The sequence below is a fragment of the Thamnophis elegans genome, chromosome 16, assembly GCF_009769535.1.
Source record: "Thamnophis elegans isolate rThaEle1 chromosome 16, rThaEle1.pri, whole genome shotgun sequence".
NCBI lineage: Eukaryota > Metazoa > Chordata > Lepidosauria > Squamata > Colubridae > Thamnophis > Thamnophis elegans.
In genome coordinates, this window is record NC_045556.1 from 18,247,480 (window position 1) to 18,266,745 (window position 19,266).

Consider the following 19,266-nt stretch of genomic DNA (forward strand, 5'->3'; position numbering starts at 1 on the left):
TTTCATTTTTGTGGGCCCTTTCTAGGACTTCAACTTCTATATCAGCAGATCCAGGAATTAGTTAGCCCAGGGGTCGGCAACACACAGCTCTGGAGCTGCATGTGGGTCTTTCACCCCTCTGCTGCGGCTCCCAGTCAGCTCCACAAGAGATAGGGTGTTCAGTTAGGACAGGTAGAGGAAAAGGGATGCTGCGCTAGGAAGAGACTCTATGGTGGGGGAACCGGACTTCTGAGCAGCAGAGGAAAAAGGATGCCGTGTTAGAAAGAGACTCTATGGTGGGGAAAACCAGACTTCTGGATTGGCTCTAGAGTTGAATGGAGAGGCTTCCGGTTAGGACCTTTGTGGCTCTTTGAGTGTTTAAGGTTGCTGACCCCTGAGTTAACCCCTTGATTACGGCTGCTAGGGAGAAGTTGATTTAATCCTGTTCCAGCTTGGATGTGTTTCCGATGAAATCTAACTGCTGAGAATGAATTGATTGGATCAATGAACTTCTTTTAATTGAACCCTGCAGCAAGTGACTTCCCAAAAGCCGGGAGAGGATTCACACACAAAGGCTGATCTCCACTTTGCATGAGTTCCACCATTTGGAATATCGGACAGAACATGGCCCTCCCTAGAGGCTCAGGGGGCTGATGATGGCACTCACCTGTCATTCTTGAATGTCCAATTCAAGTAGAGCTGGTTTCGGAGATTGAAGTCAAAGGTGAAGTCCTTCACTAATTCTGACTCGAAAGTCTTCCTCTCAGACTTATATGCTTCCTCTTGGTAATACCGTATCATATCAGGGAACCAGACAATCAGACCATAATAACTGTGGAGAGGAGAAAATATCAATTGCATTGCTTTTCTTGGTGACTCAAAGAACTCTTCCACAGTTTTAGGACTGGAAACAGAAGCAGGCTACATGTCTAAATTTGTTGTGGCCCAGTGGCGTCCAGCAGAGCTGGCAGCAGACTCAGACAGTGAGGAGGTTGGGGAGGAACATGGGCCAGTCCTGGGGGCTGAGGAAAGCTCAGACAAGGGTTCTGCATTGGAGGCAGAGAGGAAGCTAGACAGCAGTGAGGCAGAAGAACAGCTGGAGCCTGTTCCCAATGTGTGCATGCATGCGCAGAGCTGCCACAAGATAAGAACAACTGAGAAAACAGGGTCGACTCAGGAGTAAAGCCACACCTTGGAGGTAATTGTCCCCTCCCATAAACAAAAGAGGAGCGAATGGGGAGTGAGCTTTTATAGGAAACCATTCCTTCATTCGATTGGTTCAAGAGTGGAAAGTTCTGTTTGTGACTCTAAGAGATTCAGTGCCAAGTGTTGCCTTGTCCTGCATTTGGAAACTAGTTATCTGGCAGCTCTCCAAGCGAGATAAGGTTTGTGTTGATAAACATTCCTCTGAAAGACTGTTTGCTAAGCCTTGCTGACTATGAATGAAAGGAATTCACAGTCGTGTAAATAAAAGAGGTTTTGCCAGGACCAAGACTCTTGATTCGTGCTTTTTAAGGAATCCTGGGTCAGAACAAAATTCTAAGAGTTCACTCCCAATCCCCCATTGTACACAAAGCCTTTCTGCCCTCATTTTCATAGGCATTTTATTTTGTTATCATGGTTAATGATTTTAAAGTCCAGGACATATAAGGAAGCTGTTCCCCCCTCCCCAAAAACAGTTCAACCTTCCAAAATATACTGTATGTGTGAATTTTCATCTTCCCATCCCTTCTACAAAAGCTTCTCTTCCTTCCCTTCAACCCCATAGGGTGACCTCAAGAAGGAACTCCTTGCAAAGGGGTTTATTAGTTGTACTTATTACTAGTGGTTCTACAATGACACTAAGTAGGAGTCATGCCTTTGAGGGATGGTTGGAGAACTTCTCCTTCCTCTGGACATAATCATCATCTTCTTCTTCTTTTAATGATCCCCATAATCCCTTGTGGGGTGAAGTTTGGACAACTGAATGGAGGTAGCAAAGCATTTTAATGGCCGGATGCCCTTCCTGTCACCAATGCGGAGTTTTCTTCAGCAAATATATTCTCATTGTGTCCAGAGAGAAAAATATCGCCTCTACCTAGGATTGAACTCATAGCCTCCTGATGGTGAGGCGAGAGCTCCACCTCTAGGCCACCGCCCCACTCTCTCCTTTCTTTGGACATGTAGAAAAAAATCAGTTAATTTTCCTGTCCACTGATGCAGGGCAGAATTTTGAAAGATTTCAGTTTTGAAAAATATGTGTGGAGGCATCAACTAGAGTTGATTTCATAGCTGATATGTTGGACATACTGACTGTGGATCAAAGAGGAAAGATAATGTTCTACAAACCTAAAAAACAAACCTAAAACACCTACCTTAAGGCCATTGAAAACCAGATAACAGACAGTAATAGTGTATTCATCCTGTACTGAGCTGTCAGGCAATAAACCACATTGTCCATTACCTAAAAAAATAAAATAAAATAAAAGTTATCACGAAAAATAGCTAATTCTTGGTAAAACCAGTGGCAATCTCAAATTAGTTCAATGAGATTGGTGACCTTAATTTATTCTATAATTTGTTGTGATGTCTTTCCTATTTCAAAAGGCATGTTCAGCTAAGTTATCCAACTAAGTGAAAATGATTGTGTTTAATCAACATCACTCATAGTGGCTGACAGTTTTGTGTGAACTAATGTTTGTTGGATCACACCCTGTGTTAGGATATAATTTGATTTGGTTGATCTCAGTTTAAGGCAATATATGGACCACAGTGCCATATTCAACAAATCATGGTAAAACATTTATCATCATCATCTTCATTTAACAAACAGGGGTGGGTTGCTGCCAGTTTTACTAGCGGTTTGCAACCCCTGCCTGTGACAGATGTGCACTGTGCGTGCATGCACTATTCAATGCAAATCAGGGGTGGGTTCCTGCCAGTTCTAACCTCCTCTATAGAAGAGGTTCCACAAATCTAGAGTGCCATTTAGAACCGGTCCCAGCTCCCTCCCCCCACCCATCCAGACATCATCAAGATGAAGAGCAAGAGGAGGAATTCTGGGAGTTGAAGTCCACAAGTCTTAAAGCTGTCAAGTTTGAACGCCTCTGGGGTTTTTTTTTCTAAAGGGTTAGGGGTGCAAGGGTCTTGTAACTTGACAACTTTAAGACTTGCATGCTTCAAATGCCAGAGTTTTTGAGCCAACAATGATTGGAGGAGGAATTCTGGGAGTTGAAGTCCACAAGTCTTAAAGCTGTCAAGTTTGAACACCCCTGGGGTTTTTATTTCTACAGGGTTAGGGGTGCAAGGGTCTTGTAACTTGACAGCTTTAAGATTTGCGTGCTTCAAATGCCAGAGTTTGTGAGCCAACATTTTGGTTGCTAAGCAAGAGCGTTGTTAAGTGAGTTTCACCACATTTTACAAGTTGGCCACGCCCACCCAGTCACGTGACTGGCAAGCCACTCCCATCTGGTCACATGGCCAGCAAGCCACTCCCACAAAGCAGGCCACACCTACAGAAGAGGTTCTAAAATATTTTGAAACCCAGCACTGATGCAAATTGTTCTTTGTACATGTGCAGAACAATTTACACTGACCTGCGCACGTGTAGTCACTAAAAACCAAAATGGAAGTGGTGAGGGAACCGGTTTGGGGGCGTGGCAGGCCTGGGTTGCTGCTGGTTCTGTGACCCAGGCCTGACTTCCACTACTGGTTCGGCCAAACTGGGCCAAACCGGGAGCAACCCACCTCTGTTAATGACCCCATAATCCCTTGCAGGGATGGAGTCTGGGCAACTGAATGGAGCTAACAGAGTGTTTTAATGGCCGGATGCCCTACCTGTCACCAATGCAGAGTTTTTGTTCAGCAGATAGATTCTCAGAGTGTCCAGGGAGAGAAATACTTGCCTCTACCTAGGATTGAACTCACAGCCTCCTGATTGTAAGCCGAGAGCACCACCTCTAGGCCACCGGACCATTCCTTTGCTTAAACATATATGACTAAGCAAAATATGCAACCACATGGTCATAGGTTTTCAAAATGCATCCCAGGATACTTTCATCCCAAGGATTATTCATTGGAAGGAAAGCAGAATAAATTGTTGAATTAGGATATCACAGATAATGCATTAGAAGCTGAAGTTGTCATAGGTACTTTGTTGTTGTTAGTTGCAAAGTCATGTCTGACCCATTACGACCCCATGGACAATGTTCCTCCAGGCCTTCCTGTCCTCTACCATCCCCTGGAGTCCATTTAAGCTCATGTCAACTGCTCCAGGGACTCCATCTAGGCACCTCATTCTCTGCTGTCCCTTCTTCTTTTGCCCTCAATCTTTCCCAGCATGAGGCTCTTCTCCAGTGAGTCCTTCCTTCTCATTAGGTGGCCAAAGTATTTGAGTTTCCTCTTCAGGATCTGGCCTTCTAAAGAGCAGTCAGGGTTGATCTCCTCTAGGACTGACCGGTTGGATTGTCTTGCAGTTCAAGGGACTCGCAGGAGTCTTCTCCGGCACCAGAATTCAAAGGCCTCCATTCTTTGGCGCTCAGCCTTTTTTATGGTTCAACTTTCACAGACATCCATTGCAACTGTTTTTTCCCGCCATTTAGTAAATAAAGAAAATGGCTTGTCTTTATATACTAAATGAAAAAAAAAGTTTCTTAAGCCATAAAATAGCTTGTTTATTGGAACATTGCATGTTATGCAATCACGGTAACTGTGTTTTGCTAATCCAGGTTGTTGGGTTGTATGAATCCAAATCCTGGGTGCTTTTTCGCTTAATTACCCTTGTTCCATACCTGTCTGATGGTGGTCGTGACTCTAACAAAGCAACGTTGGTACCATGTTCCTGTGGAGCTCTGTATTTCAATAAATTCATCAACTTGCTTGGGGGTTTTAATCTGAGCTACCTGAAGAAGAAGAAAAGTGAAGTAGAATTTACAAAACTCATCATCACTAGCAGCCTCTTCAGACACAACCTGGTTTGTGTTAGCAACTTCACAAAGGCTACAGAAGGCAGAGAAGGGCCAGTTCTGATGTCTGAATTGCTAATCCTCTGGAAGCCAGGTGTCAGGCCTGCAATTATATTCCTTTTAGAATTTTGGCCTGCCACACTTTCTCTTATTTCATTATGCTGTTTCTTTAGTATAGTCGATGGGAGGGGGGAATAGAAGGAGTAGAATTGTGGAATTTATTATTTGCATTCTTTACTAGAAGCCAAGGTCATCCTTTGTCTCCGCACTTTCACACCTGACAGGAAGCAGCTGGGTGGAGACACCAGTGTGGAAGAAGAAGATTGGACCATGTGATGGATTGTGGGTGTGGGGACAAGATCATGAACTTTTAAATGGGTGGAATTCTGATGTCATTTCCAGTATTGGAATTCCATAACACAGATGTGCCTAAGATGTCTGTCTTATCAAATTGGAACAAAAAGGATCATTTTGCCTTGGACTTTGATTTAATTCTGCATGATACTTGGAACGCTGACACCAGGATTGTTTGCGACTACACAAAACAAAATGTTGCCACAGTCATTGGGGCTTTCCCCAAAGATAAGTATACACACCGAACGTCTTCTCTGAATCTACTCCATCTTTTAGAAAGGATGAATATATGGCCAAGATTCTGTGGAGCTTCTCAGTCATCCAGGTCATGGTTGTCCCAAAGGAGCTTTTTCAGGACGCAACAGGACTTTCTGGGTTTTTTTCTTTGAAAACGTTTTGCTTCTCATCCAAGAAGCTTCTTCAGATCTGACAGGATGATGGGGAATGGAAGGATTTCTATCACTTGCAGAAAACTGGTCATTTGCATCCTTTAGAGGGTCATTGAAGCACCTGGAGGTTTCTCTGTGTCCTCAGAGTCACTTGAGTGGTGCTCCTGGTTCCTGTGACCCTCAGGTGACCATGAGAACACAGATAAAACCTCCAAGTGCTTCAATGACCTGTTAAAAGGATGCAAATAACTATAACTATAAGTATAATCTTTATTGTCATTGTACTTAAATGCAACGATATTGGTTTTAACCTCACTAGCTGTCTGCAATACATATCAATCCTTCCATTCCCCACCATCCTGTCAGAGCTGAAGAAGCTTCTTGGATGAGAAGTGAAACATCTTCAGAAGAAAAAAACAAGTCCAGTTGCCTCCTGAAAAAGCCCCTTTGGGACACGTGGCCAAGATCTTTGTTCTGAAGGAAAGGGGCATGTTGACCTCTCTTACTTACCTTCTACTATCTTGCAGCATCTCCTACCATCAGGTTTGATTGGGAAGTACAAATGATGGGGGGGGGGGGGGGGAATTAAAGGAACTGCTCCAAGAGAGAGTTTGCAAATCTCATACATGTACACAAAAATAATGAACAGGAAATGATCGTGCCTGATGGGGCACTTATTCAGGTACTGGGTGCCATCTCATTACTTCCCATGGTGGATTGGATGCTCAAAATAACAATGATATTGATAATAAAAATGCCAAATCCAGTCTGAACACCTGGCTGACTGCGTGACGAATCATAATAATTTAAAAAATGAATGCATTTTAAAAATGGCCAAAACTGAACAAGATTTTGACATACTCATTGAGAACCTATTAAGATTTGTTGACCCAACAGAACAAAATTGTAGGATTTCAGGCAAAAACACTAACATCTTCTCAGATTTGGGCCATTTTGGTTTCATTATTTTTTGTTTTAATTTCTGGGGTGATTGTCCCAATTTTTCCTGGAGGACTTATCTTACTCATTACTATTACTGCTTACTAGCTACATGTTACTAGCTACTAACATGTAGCTAGTAAACCATAGCTACTATAGGTATGATTAGTAGCTACTGTAGCTATGATTAGTAGCTACTATGTCTACAATTAGTAGCTACTATATCTACTATCACTGTTTACTAGCTATGTAACACCTCCTTAGTATGGATAGGAGTTGTTCTTAACAGTGATCAGTTGGGAAAAGTAACTACAAATACATTTGGCTTGAGGTCTTCATTGGTATCTCTGGGAAAAGAGATGATCATCTAATTTTGCCCTCCATTAACCTGGTTCTTTCTAGAAGTGTTATAACTAGAACACCCATCATCCTCAGCCAAAGGACTCATTATGAGAATGATAGGAAGCATAGTATAAGACATCTGGAGAAGTCTGCTTTAGATTATGTGGGGATTACACTTTGGCATGAAATAAAACAAGAGTCTTGAAGGAAAAGCAGTGTCCAGGGTGATACTGATGTCTTTTTTAAAAAGGAGATCTGATTTGGAGCATTTATCAAAAAAACGGATTGCCCTTTGGCCCAAGTCTATCTAGGACAGGGGTGTCAAACACAAGGCCCGCAGGCCGAATTCGACCCACTGGGTACTTAGACCAGGCCAGAGGTGGGTTCCTACCAGTTCGCACCTATTCGGTAGAACCGGTTCGTCAAATCTATCGAACCGGTTAGAAGAGGTTCCACCAGTGGACCCAGAAAGCAGGCCACACCTACAGAAGAGGTTCCAAACTTTTTTGAAACCCACCACTGGTCCTTGGAGATGATTATTCTACACTATCATGCTCATATTTATAAAACTCAGTGCCTCTGGGAAAGGTAAGGATGACTATTGCGTTTGTGGTGCAATCAGAACATTGCGTGTGTTGAAGTTGTTTTAACGCAAACCAAAGATGCCTTTTAAAAAACAAGTTCACATCCTATTCTTATGCATGCCAGTGCTGTGTGTGAGGTAATTTAAGGTGGTTCTGACAAGTGTCGTCGGCATCTTCATATCCGGTCACATGGGCGGCAAACCACTCCCATCCGGTCACATGGGCGGAAAGCCACTCCGACAAAGGAGGCCACACCCACAGAATAGGTTCGAACAATTTTTGAAACCCACCACTGGACCAGGCCTATGGGGCTGCCCTGGAAACAGCAAAGGACTGGTCTCTGGTGCTTCTGCTGGTGAAAATGGAGCTCAGGAGGGCTGCAGGCCGAGGCCGAGCTCGGTGGCCGTTTTCACAGGCAGAGCACTCGGGAAACCATGGGCGCCCCTGGCATGAGTGACATCAAGCTGGCCCCACCCAGCCCAGCTTCTCAAACTCAAACACAACCCTGATGCAGCCTTCAATGAATCCCAGTTTGACACCTCTGATCTAGGAGAAAGAAGAAATCATGTAGATCCATCTCACCGTAAACACCCTTTCTGGCTCTCCCTTGGCCCTCATGTTGACATCATGGACTTGCTTAAGGATCATCCATGCTTCATCATGCTTACCGATCTAGAAAAATCACGGGAGAGGAAGTCAGAAGCCCCACATTGTACACCACCCTCACCCAAACTATTATTATCCAGAAAAGATGAAACCGCAACTCCAGATGTCCACAGCTGAGGGAGCATTGCTCTGGATGGAAATGCTTCCATTCCTGAATGAGCAACTTTTACAAATGAAGGCAAATATATATGTATGTCCTGGGATAATATTGAAGGATCCAATATGAGTCGGTCACCAAAGCCAGAAGTTTATTGTTGTTGTGGCCCACCAGCGGCCAGTGGATCTGGCAGCAGATTCGGACAGTGAGGAGGTTGGGGAGGAACATGGGCCAGTCCTGGAGTCTGGGGAAGGCTCTGGCGAGTACTTTGCGTCAGAGGCAGAGATGGGGCCAGGGCCGTCCAACAGTTATCAGCTGCCTTCGGAGTCGGACAACTGGAGCCTGTTCCCTATGTGCGCATACGCAGAGCTGCCAGGAGAAGGGAAGAGCTAAGGAACAAGGGCCAACTCGGGAGTAAAGCCACAGGAGGACGATGAATGGCCTCTCCCATAGGGAATAAAGAGGAGCGAAAGGAGAGGGGAGTTTGCAAGAGACAATTAGTTCATTAGGGTGAAGATCTGTTCCTGACTTCATGCCAAGTGTTGTCTGCTACAGAGTGGCGTTTGGAAGATATCATCCTGGCAGTTCTCCAAGCCTGATAAAGCTCTGTAGTTGTGAAATCTCTTGAAAGTCTGTTGGCCGGGACTTTGCTGGAGAGGAATTCCCTTTAAAACTACATAAAAAGGGTTTTATCGGGATAAGGAGTCAGCTTCGTGCTTTTGGGAAGCCTAGGTCAGAACAATTCTTTCAAGCTTTTGGACTTGTGCTCAAACCCATCCTCAGGGATTATCTCTCTCTCTCTTTTAGAATGATACATTATGGAGAGGGAGGGAGGGAGGGAGAGGGAGAGGGAGAGGGAGAGGGAGAGGGAGGGGGAGAGAGAGAGAGAGAGAGAGAGAGAGAGAGAGAGAGAGAGAGAGAGAGAGAGAGAGAGAGAGAGAGAGAGAGAGAGAGAGAGAGAGAGAGATCCCTGAGGATAGGTCCCACCAGGAATCTGAAACTTGGAAGAATAAACTTCTGGTTCCGGTGACTGAATAACTTACTTAATCAGCAATCTCTCCTCCCAGCTCTATGGGAAGCTTCTACTTCCAGAGAACAAACAAAGGTGGAGGAATGCTTGAAAAATTGTAGTTTTCTGGGGTTACTATGTCTCCTTTTTTTCTGTGAGTATAATATGAAATGTAGGACAGTTTGCATTTCCAAAAAATGTTGGTAACTCCAATGCAGTGGTGGGTTCCAGATTCTGTTCCAACCGGTACAGTTGGAACGGGCCTGGCGTCACCCACATGGAAGCACGTGGTGCGTGCATGTGTTGTATCTGCAAACGACTCTTCCACTAGCCTCCATGACGCTCCAGCTGCTCGGTGGAGCATCGCACAGGCACTGTATGCACCATGCGCATGCGCTGAAGCGCCAAAAGCTTTAAAACACGGTAAGGAGCTCGGGCAGGCAGGTACGTCCTCTGGAGCACCATACTGGAACACTATCCGGTGCTCCAGGCAGGCTCTGGTATGCCCGTACCGAAGTGCCCCGCCTGCAACCCACCACAGCTCCAATGCTATGTTAACGGGAGAGAGAAAGAAGAAACGAACACTGAAGAGCCAGAAGAAGTAATCATGTTAATCCTATTTAATTTGCTTTCATGTTCATTCTATCAATTGTATTTTAAATTAAATCAAATGTAATCCGGCTTCCCCAGATTTGTTAAACAGTGACAGGGAAAGGACAAGTAGGAACCTCACCAGGAAGTAATTGTGCATATGGCTTCTGTGTAAAAATTCTACTCATCTGCTGCCCTCCAAATAAATTCCCCCAATTCCTAATATCCCCCCCAGTCCTTGGACACAGTGGATGAAGATAATTGGGAGCTGAAGACCAACACATTTGAGAAACTCACATCTGGCTTTGTGGTAGCTACCTGAAATTAAAAGTGACTGTTTTCCAAGCATGATCGTCTAAGAAATTCTCAAGAAAGACTTACTGCCATCCATGCATATCCACAAAAGTCCAGCAACTGAACTATTTCTCATTAAGAGCCAACAAATCCTCATGGAATTTGGAAGGAAAATTTCCATTTGTCCTTAACAGTTTTCTGCTGAAATGGCAAGGAGATAGATCTCTTCACAGATAACAAGGGAAGCTTGAAGTGGGCTGTTTAATCATCGTCTCCTGAATCTTTATCATGGTTTCCTGAATCTTAATCATGGTCTCTGGCAGGGGTAGGATTCAGCTGGTTCAGACCAGTTGAGGCGAACCGGATGTTAATTTTAATCTGGTTTGCCGAACTGGTAGTTGCAAGGACTAGCTGACCTCAACCACTACTCCCTTCCCAGGAGTCTCCGCGTGGCCTGTTTTGGATGCCAGGTAAGTGCAGGGCCCACATGGAGGCTCCGGGAGGGTGAAAAACAGGCCTACCAGAAGTACTGGAAGTCTGGAAATGCACCCGTTTCTGGCTTCCAGAGCACGGGGGAGGCCATTTTCGCCCTCCCGGAGCCTTGAAAAAAGCCTCCGGAGCCTTGGGCAGGCAAAAATGCCCCCCACAGTGTGACCCGACAAATGTGTGAACAACAACAGCGCGCCGACAGAAGCGCGATTTAAGTTAAGGTAAGGTTTAGGGTTAGGTTTGGGGTTAGGTTTAGGGTTAGGTTTAGGGTTAGGTTTAGGGTTAGGGTTACAGCGCGCTTCTGTTGGCGCGCTGTTGTCGGCACGCTTCAGCGCTCATTTGTTGGCGCACTTTTGTCGGCGCGGTTTTGTCACCGCGGTTTAGTCAGGCACGCTTTTGTCGTTCGCGCATTTGTGGTGGAACCCCCCCACTGTGGTCCAGGAAGCCAACTATGCACACCCAGCAACTGGGCAGAGAACAGGTTGCTAAAATTTTACAATCCCACTCCTGGTCTCCTGAATATTTATCATCTAGGAAGCAACTCCTCTAAGACAGGTTTCGAGGAGTAGTATTTATCTGAGGCAATCTCTTAGAGCTCTAAAGCAAATTGTGGGTCACTGAAACAAAGTATGTGAAAAGAAGGAAGACTTTGTGGATTGCCGCTTTATAAGCTTTAGCACAGAGTTATCCCCTTTTCATCTTGCCGTGTATCTGTATCTTTAGCAGCAAGAAAAAATCCTGCGGAACAATCTCTCTTTCTGACATGGAGAAAAGGAGGATTCTGTGTGCAGAACTTTCCATATTTTCATAGTTGGAGTAGAGTTCATACTCTGGCAATTTTTGTGTAGTCCTTTCAGCTTCAAAATAGTAAGAAAGCAGTCTGCTGCTTTGTAGCCCCATTTTTTTTAAAAAAAAATCTGTGCCGGAAAAAAGGGGAGAGGATTCTGAGAGATCCTGGGGTTGGCCACTCTGTGCAACTGTCTCTTTTCCCACGTCAGATGGCTTACCTCTAACAAAAAACGTGGGCTTTCTGGCATGAATTTCAGAGCCACGAGGGATGCTATGCAAGGGAGGGAACAGACCACCACAAAAACCCTCCAGCTGTGGAAGTGGTAATGGCTCCCCATACTGAACCCCCAACCTGTAAAGGAGAAAGAGGACAGGAAAAATAGAATACAATAGATCAGTGCCAGTCCAGATGTCAGGCATTTCAGGCTGAAGATTCAAGGAGATGATAGATGATAGACAGATGAGAGAGACAAATAAGAGAGATAGATGAGTGGGGGAGGGGGAGAGAGAGATGAGAGAGAGAGATTGTAGATAAATAGAAAGAAAGAAAGAAAGAAAGAAAGAAAGAAAGAAAGAAAGAAAGAAAGAAAGAAAGAAAGAAAGAAAGAAAGAAAGGTAGGTAGGTAGGTAGGTAGGTAGGTAGGTAGGTGTTGTGACTCAGCAGTTCTGCTGAGAGGTTTTTCGGGATACAAAATTCAGTGTTGTGACTCAGCAGTTCTGCTGAGAGTTTTTTCGAGATACAAAATTCAGTATGCAGCTGGGGCTTGTGGGAGGAAGTTTGGGAGATAAAGGGAAGGTTGCTGCCATGCCCCAGTCGCTGGAGTCAACGTCGTTCCTTCGTGTGTTCCGTGTCTGGTACAACATTGTTTGATGATTAATCGTGATTTATTGCTTGCTTATTTATGCCTGTTTCACTTGGAGAAGTGCTTTGGTGTAAACCTGATCTGTGAAGACTGTGGAAGAACTGCAGCGTTTGTAAGAGCTTTTGTTTTGAATTCTTATCGGAGATTTATGTTTATGTTATGTCTGGGCTCGAAGCCAGTTTGAACTGAAAACTGATAAAGAAAAGTCCTTTTAAGTTTAATTGTCTGCGTTTGTTAACGAGCCGTCAAGGGGGGGTCAGAACAGGTAGGTAGGTAGGTAGGTAGGTTGATATAGATAGATAGATAGATAGATAGATAGATAGATAGATAGATAGATAGATGATAGATAGATAGATAGATAGATAGATAGATAGATAGATAGATAGATAGATGATGGATGGATAGATGATACATAGAAATATAGATAGACCGATATAAACTAAGTTCTTCCTTGCTCCATTGAAAGGCAGAAACACAAAACCAAATTCCTGAGAAGACAGAGGATTGGCTGGATAGATGATGAAAGATAGATAGATAGATAGATAGATAGATAGATAGATAGATAGATAGATAGATTAGATAGACAGACAGATGATGATGATAGATAGATAGATAGATAGATAGATAGATAGATAGATAGATAGATATTAGATAGACAGACATAGAGATAGATAGATAGATAGATAGATAGATAGATAGATAGATAGATAGATATTAGATAGACAGACGGATGATAGATAGATAGATAGATAGATAGATAGATAGATAGATAGATAGATAGGTAGGTAGGTAGGTAGGTAGGTAGGTAGATATTAGATATTAGATAGACAGACAGATGATAGATACATGATAGATAGATAGATAGATAGATAGATAGATAGATAGATAGATAGATAGATAGATAGATAGATAGATAAATAGATATTAGATAGACAGATGATAGATAGATACATGATAGATAGATGGATGGATGGATGGATGGATGGATGGATGGATGGATGGATGGATGATATATCGAGATATATACATAGATATTAGATAGAGACAGATGATAAATAGATGGATGGATGGATGGATGGATGGATGGATGGATGGATGGATGATAGATAGAGATCGATACATAGATTAGATAGATAGACAGACGATGGATGGATGGATTTGAGAGAGAGATGATGGATGGATGGATGGATGGATGGATGGATGGATGGATGGATGGACGGACGGACAGATAAATGGAGGAAGAGGAGAGAGAGCAGAGGGAGAGGGACAGCTGGCTAGCTGGCCGGCTGACTGGATGGGTGGGTGGGTGGGTGATACGTATTGTGGTCAGTGACTAGATAAGGCAGAACATATTTAAATTAAATAGAGCAAAGAAAAAGAATCTAACAAACCTCTAGTTATAAGATATGGGAATCAAGCAGAAAGATGTCCAATCAGCATCAGATTTTTTTTTCTTCAGGTTTATTCACCCTGTGTGCAATGCCCAAGAGCCTTAAATTTAGGAGCTGCTGATCCAGCTCATTATTTTGCTGGACTAATCAAGAAAGCCACGGACCATCATTATTCAGCATTACAGCATAGTTTAGTTGAAGAGATCTGTTACATCCCCCCTTTGTGAAGCAAAGCAGGTTTGGATGGTCTAGAGATAAGATGACCTGTGGATGCTAGGTACATGTATAGGCAATAAACTGCACCAATCCATTCCAGATTATTCTACAATCGACCCAGAACCCCAGAAACACCCCACAATTGGCAGATTTAATTTGGGATTAAACCTGTAGCATTCCCCCAGGCCGGTCTACTGGATTGGCCTTCTTCAAATAAATTCCTTCCGCAAACGGTTGGACTATGATACCTGGCTAAAGAAGGTGGGAAGTATCATCATCATCATCGTCGTCATCATCCTTCGAGTCAAACATGACTCTTGATGATTTGATGAACATGTCTGTGGAGATTTTGTGGTACCTACTATATGGAAATGATAGTATAATTTCTTCCAAATTCTGTTATGCCGAAGGTATTGGCCAAAACATGAAGGTCACCAGGTTGAATTAAGGTACATTGCAGCCTGTTTAACTTAGTTTGGTGTCTGGTCTCACTAGGTCAGGGGTCTCCAACCTTGGCAACTTTAAGACTTGTGGACTTCAACTCCCAGAGTTCCTCAGCCAGCTTTGCTGGCTGAGGAACTCTGGGAGTTGAAGTCCACAAGTCTTAAAGTTGCCAAGATTGGAGACCCCTGACCTAAATGATCGGAAGCAGGTAATTTCAATGAAATAAAACCTAGCCAACAACAGAGACAAGACACAGAAGCAGGGAAATCCCCTCTAGATCTGGAAGCGATTACCGTAATGTGGGATGATGCTCCAGGCCATGACTGAGGCATACAAGCCACCAATCATCCAGAACATGCAGAGCCAGCTCAGATGTTCTCCTCGCTTCTCACGGGCTAAGAATTCAGAGAAATAGGCAAAGACGATGGGCAGGGAGCCTCCGATACTGAAGAGAGAAAAGGAGGAAAGTGGAAGGATAAAACAACTTAGAAACCAAAGAGAGGGTTTCATAGTAACCCAGTAATATCAACTATCTTCTGTGTTCTTTATATATTATCTTTGCTTTTTGTAAATCTATGTTGGACTTAACAGAATGACAGAGTTAGAAGGGATCTTGGAGGTCTTCTAATTCAGGGGTCACCAAACTTTCAGACCTCAGGGACCACTAAATTCATAATTTTAAATCCCGTGGACCACTGTTATGATCTGCCTAATGACTGACATGGTGGGTGTGGTTAGGTGGTCATGTGACTGGGTAGGCGTGGCCCAACTCAATGTCACTTCCATCGATGGGCGCCTTGCCAGCCTCTACTCGCCCTTCCCTTCCCACCCATTCCTCACCTGCCTGCCCGGGCACCTTAGGGCCCCAACAGGAAGTCGTTGTTAGAGCTAAGCTACCATGAGAAAGAGTTGGCAAAAACAGCTGGCTCAATTCAAATTGGATCTGACCGAGAAGGAGGATCAGCAGAAGCACCTCACTGAGGACTACGAGCATAGGTTGTCCAAGCAGAGGGAAGACCTGTGGGAGTGCAAGGCAAGGAGCCAGCACCTGGAGGCTCAGTGGCCTGAGATGGTCAGCCAGTTCCAGACCATGATGCAATCCCATTCGAACAAAGTCCTCCAGCTCTTCGCCACCAGTGATGCTTCCCTCCAGCCTTCGCCCAAAGCCCCACACCAGGAGGCTGAAGCAGACCCCAAGTCAGAATTTCTGTGCCCCTTCCACCCGCACAAAAAGACCTTGAAGGGGGAGACTTTCTGCAGCAACACAAGCGTTGATTGCATGTATCCGGCCCAGGGGCTGTACTTTTGAAGATCCCTGATTTAGTGCAATATAAAAAAGGCAAATACTTTTTCTGCGGATCACCAACATTTCCTTACGGACCAGCAGTTGGTGACCACTGTTCTAGTCCATCCCTCTGCTGAAGCAGGAAATCAAACATATGGTTGTCCAGCCTCTTCTTAAAAGCCTCCAGTGATGGAGCAGCCACAACTTCTGAAGGCAAGTTGTTCCACTGGTTAATTGTCCTCACTATCAGAAAATTTCTCCTTAGTTCTAGGTTGTTTCTCTCTTTGTTTAGTTTCCATCCATTGCTTCTAGTCCTGCCTGCTGGTACTTCGTAGAATAGGTTGGCTCCCTCTTCTTTGTGGCAGCCCCTCAAATATTGGGACACTGCTATCATGTCTCCCCTAGTCCTCCTTTTCCCTAGACTAGACAAACCCAATTCCTTCAATCGTTCTTCATTTGTTTTAGCCTCCAGCCCCCTAATTATCTTTCTTGCTCTTTCCAGAGACTCAACATCATTTTTATAATAAATGATGAATGCAGTATGCTAAGTGTGGTCTTATAGAGGCTTTATATAACAGCACTAAATACTTCACATGATCTTGACTCAGTTAATGCAACCCAGGATTGCACTGGCTTCTTTAGTTGCTGCCATCATAACCATTGCAAAATTTTACACTGCATTGTAAAACATATGCAACATATGTTCAATTGCTGTTCCAAGGAGCTTGCTTGGGGATGGGGAGTGTAGGAAGCCAATCGGCTTAAGCATTACTATCACATATCAGATGTCTCCCTTAGCCCGGAATAAGCTTGTACTTCTACAGAGCATTCAGTACGTACCCAAAACCGGAGATCAGGCGGCAGAAGAGGAAGAAGCCATATTGCTGAACAAAGGAGGAGAGGAACGCAAAGCTGGCATTGATGGAGAGCGATATGATCAGGCACTTCTTCCGGCCCAGCTTGTCTGCCAGGCCACTCCAGAAAAGGGCCCCCACCATCATTCCAAAATAAACAATTAGTCCTGTACATAAGACACAAGGGACACAAGACACATTAGTCCCTGTACTTATTCTTGTTAGCAGTGGCATCTCTCCAGGTTTCCAAAAACGCCCACTTGCTAACTCTGCGGAAATGATGATCCAGGTACTGCCTCCCTCCCTCCCCCCCCCCAACAAACGCCACCAAGTAGCAAAAGGCATCAAAAGTCTTCACTCATCAAGGCAGCAAATGTCTATCACCAATTATTGGGGGAAAGGAAGAGGAAACAGTCATCCTCAAGTCCAATGCAACTCTTCCATAGGTTTTCTTGGCCATGAAATAGAAGATATTTGTCATTGCCTTTTTCTGGAATATTTCCCCCCAAATTTCCAACTCTTGCCTGGAGGTTATGATGTCCTGGTGATCCCTGCTTCACATGCGGAGGATGATCAATTAAAGTCAAGGAAGGAAGGAAGGAAGGAAAGAAGGAAAGAAGGAAAGAAGGAAAGAAGGAAAGAAGGAAAGAAGGAAAGAAGGAAAGAAGGAAAGAAGGGGAAATTGAGACATGCTGTGGAAGAAAGGGAGAAACTAAGAGGGAGGGAGGGAGGGAGGGAGGGAGGAAGGAAGGAAGGAAGGAAGGAAGGAAGGAAGGAAGGAAGGGGAAATTTGGACATGCTGTGGAAGAAAGGGAGAGAGAAACTAAGAGGGAGGGAAGGAGGGAGGGGGGGAGGGATGAGAAAATTGAAAGATGCTGTGGAAGAAAGGGAGAGAGAAACTAAGAGGGATGGATGGAGGGAGGGAGGGAGGGAGGGAGGGAGGAAGGAAGGAAGGAAGGAAGGAAGGAAGGAAGGAAGGAAGGGGAAATTTGGACATGCTGTGGAAGAAAGGGAGAGAGAAACTAAGAGGGAGGGAAGGAGGGAGGGAGGGATGAGAAAATTGAAAGATGCTGTGGAAGAAAGGGAGAGAGAAACTAAGAGGGAGGGAGGGAGGGAGGGAGGAAGGAAGGAAGGAAGGAAGGAAGGAAGGAAGGAAGGAAGGAAGATCTATACAAGCAGGTGCAAATATAAGTCACCAGCTGGAAACAGGATGGAATAATATACTGTAGTCCTTTCTCTGGCTCCAATCTCAGTTCTCATTGGAAGCAAAATATTCACAAGTTGGCCAAGACAAAATGTACCGATGCAACCAATGTTCCAATGAACATCCCCAAAGCAGAACAAATAAACTGCCACAACAAGATGCCTGGCTCATTGCAAGATCCCCAGTTTGCTAAACAAGCTCCTAGAAAGTCACACTTCATTGCTGACTCCCTTATTTTACCAAAGGAAAGTGGGGAGTTGATTAATTTCCTCTCATGGTAGACCAAAGTCCCTTGGGATGTTAAAAGGCACTGCAGCATTAACAACAGCAGAAGCCAGAAAATTTATATCTATGGTAATCAGCCATTGGAGGAGTCTATAAATATTGTTATTTCTCCTAATCGGGACAAAAGCAAAGGCTTTGTAGTGAACAACACAACATTTAGATGCATCGGCTTCAAGGCTGCAAGCCAGCTGTGTTTCCCTTTCATCTGTATTCATTATTCATTCTTTTTTAGTTTAATTTAGTTTAGTTTTGTGGGAGCTGCCTTTTCTTTTTCCTTTTTTTCTTTCTTTTCCCTACTAAGCATGTGCATAACACACAAACACATATAAACACATGCACACACCACCATCATCCCTTTGAACGACCCCATAATCCCTTGCAGGGTGGAGTCTTGGGCAACTGAACAGAGCTGAATGTTTACTGGCCTGATGCCCTTCCAGTCACCAATATGGAGTTTTGTTCAGCAGATATATTCTCAGTGCGTCCAGAGAGAGAAATATCTGCGTAGGGCAAACCGGCAGGGAAAAAAATGCTTTAAAAAGCTTTTTTAAAAGCTTCCAAAGATTGTGCAGCTCACAGCTGAGCCACGCGATCATTGGAAGCTATTTCTTTTTTAGATTTTTAAAGCATTTTTTGCTTGTCAGTTCACCCAAACAAGCAGGGAAAAATGCTTTAAAAAGCAGAAAAAATAGCTGAAAGTGGAAAAAAAGTTGGCCACGCCCACCCAGTCACAGGCCTCCCATCCCCAAGCCATGCCCACAGAACTGGTGATGGAGGAATTAGATTTCACCACTGGGTGGGATCTGTTTTTTATCTGTCAACCACACCCACTATGAAACCGCTCCGTTGGAGCTTCAAGCCAACGGGCAGAGCCCAGTCTTTAAACTCTTATAGAAAGTAAGGAGGGTAGGAGCCTACCTCACTCTTATCCCCTCACTTTGGCGGCGAGGGGAATTAAGATGTCCCAAAGGGCACACATGCCTCTGTCTCAAAGAAGAAACCAAATTTTCAGATTCAGGAAACTGACCCTTGCAAATAATAATAACAACAACAACAACAACAACAACTTCTCGGTCGCCGAGAAGGAACATGAAAAGATCGCAAAATACCAGGACTTAAAAATCGAAATTCAACGACTATGACACAAACCAGCAGTGGTAATTCCAGTGGTAATTGGCACACTGGGTGCTATTCCAAAAGCACTGGAATTACATTTAAAACAGTTAAAAATTGACAAAATCACCATCAGTCAAATGCAA

At 44.1% G+C, this 19,266-nt stretch overlaps 1 protein-coding gene across 1 annotated transcript in view; it reads right to left on the minus strand.

The window, feature by feature from the left end:
- Positions 1–19,266, minus strand: part of SV2B (synaptic vesicle glycoprotein 2B) — a 41,358-nt gene that overhangs the window by 13,291 nt on the left and 8,801 nt on the right. The window contains exons 2-8 of the mRNA XM_032233160.1: positions 16,505–16,685; positions 14,673–14,824; positions 11,684–11,817; positions 8,113–8,202; positions 4,749–4,859; positions 2,334–2,422; positions 647–811 (exon numbers count right to left, since the gene is read on the minus strand). Coding sequence (XP_032089051.1) covers positions 647–811; positions 2,334–2,422; positions 4,749–4,859; positions 8,113–8,202; positions 11,684–11,817; positions 14,673–14,824; positions 16,505–16,685 — 922 coding nt within the window. The remainder of the gene's footprint in view (positions 1–646; positions 812–2,333; positions 2,423–4,748; positions 4,860–8,112; positions 8,203–11,683; positions 11,818–14,672; positions 14,825–16,504; positions 16,686–19,266) is intronic.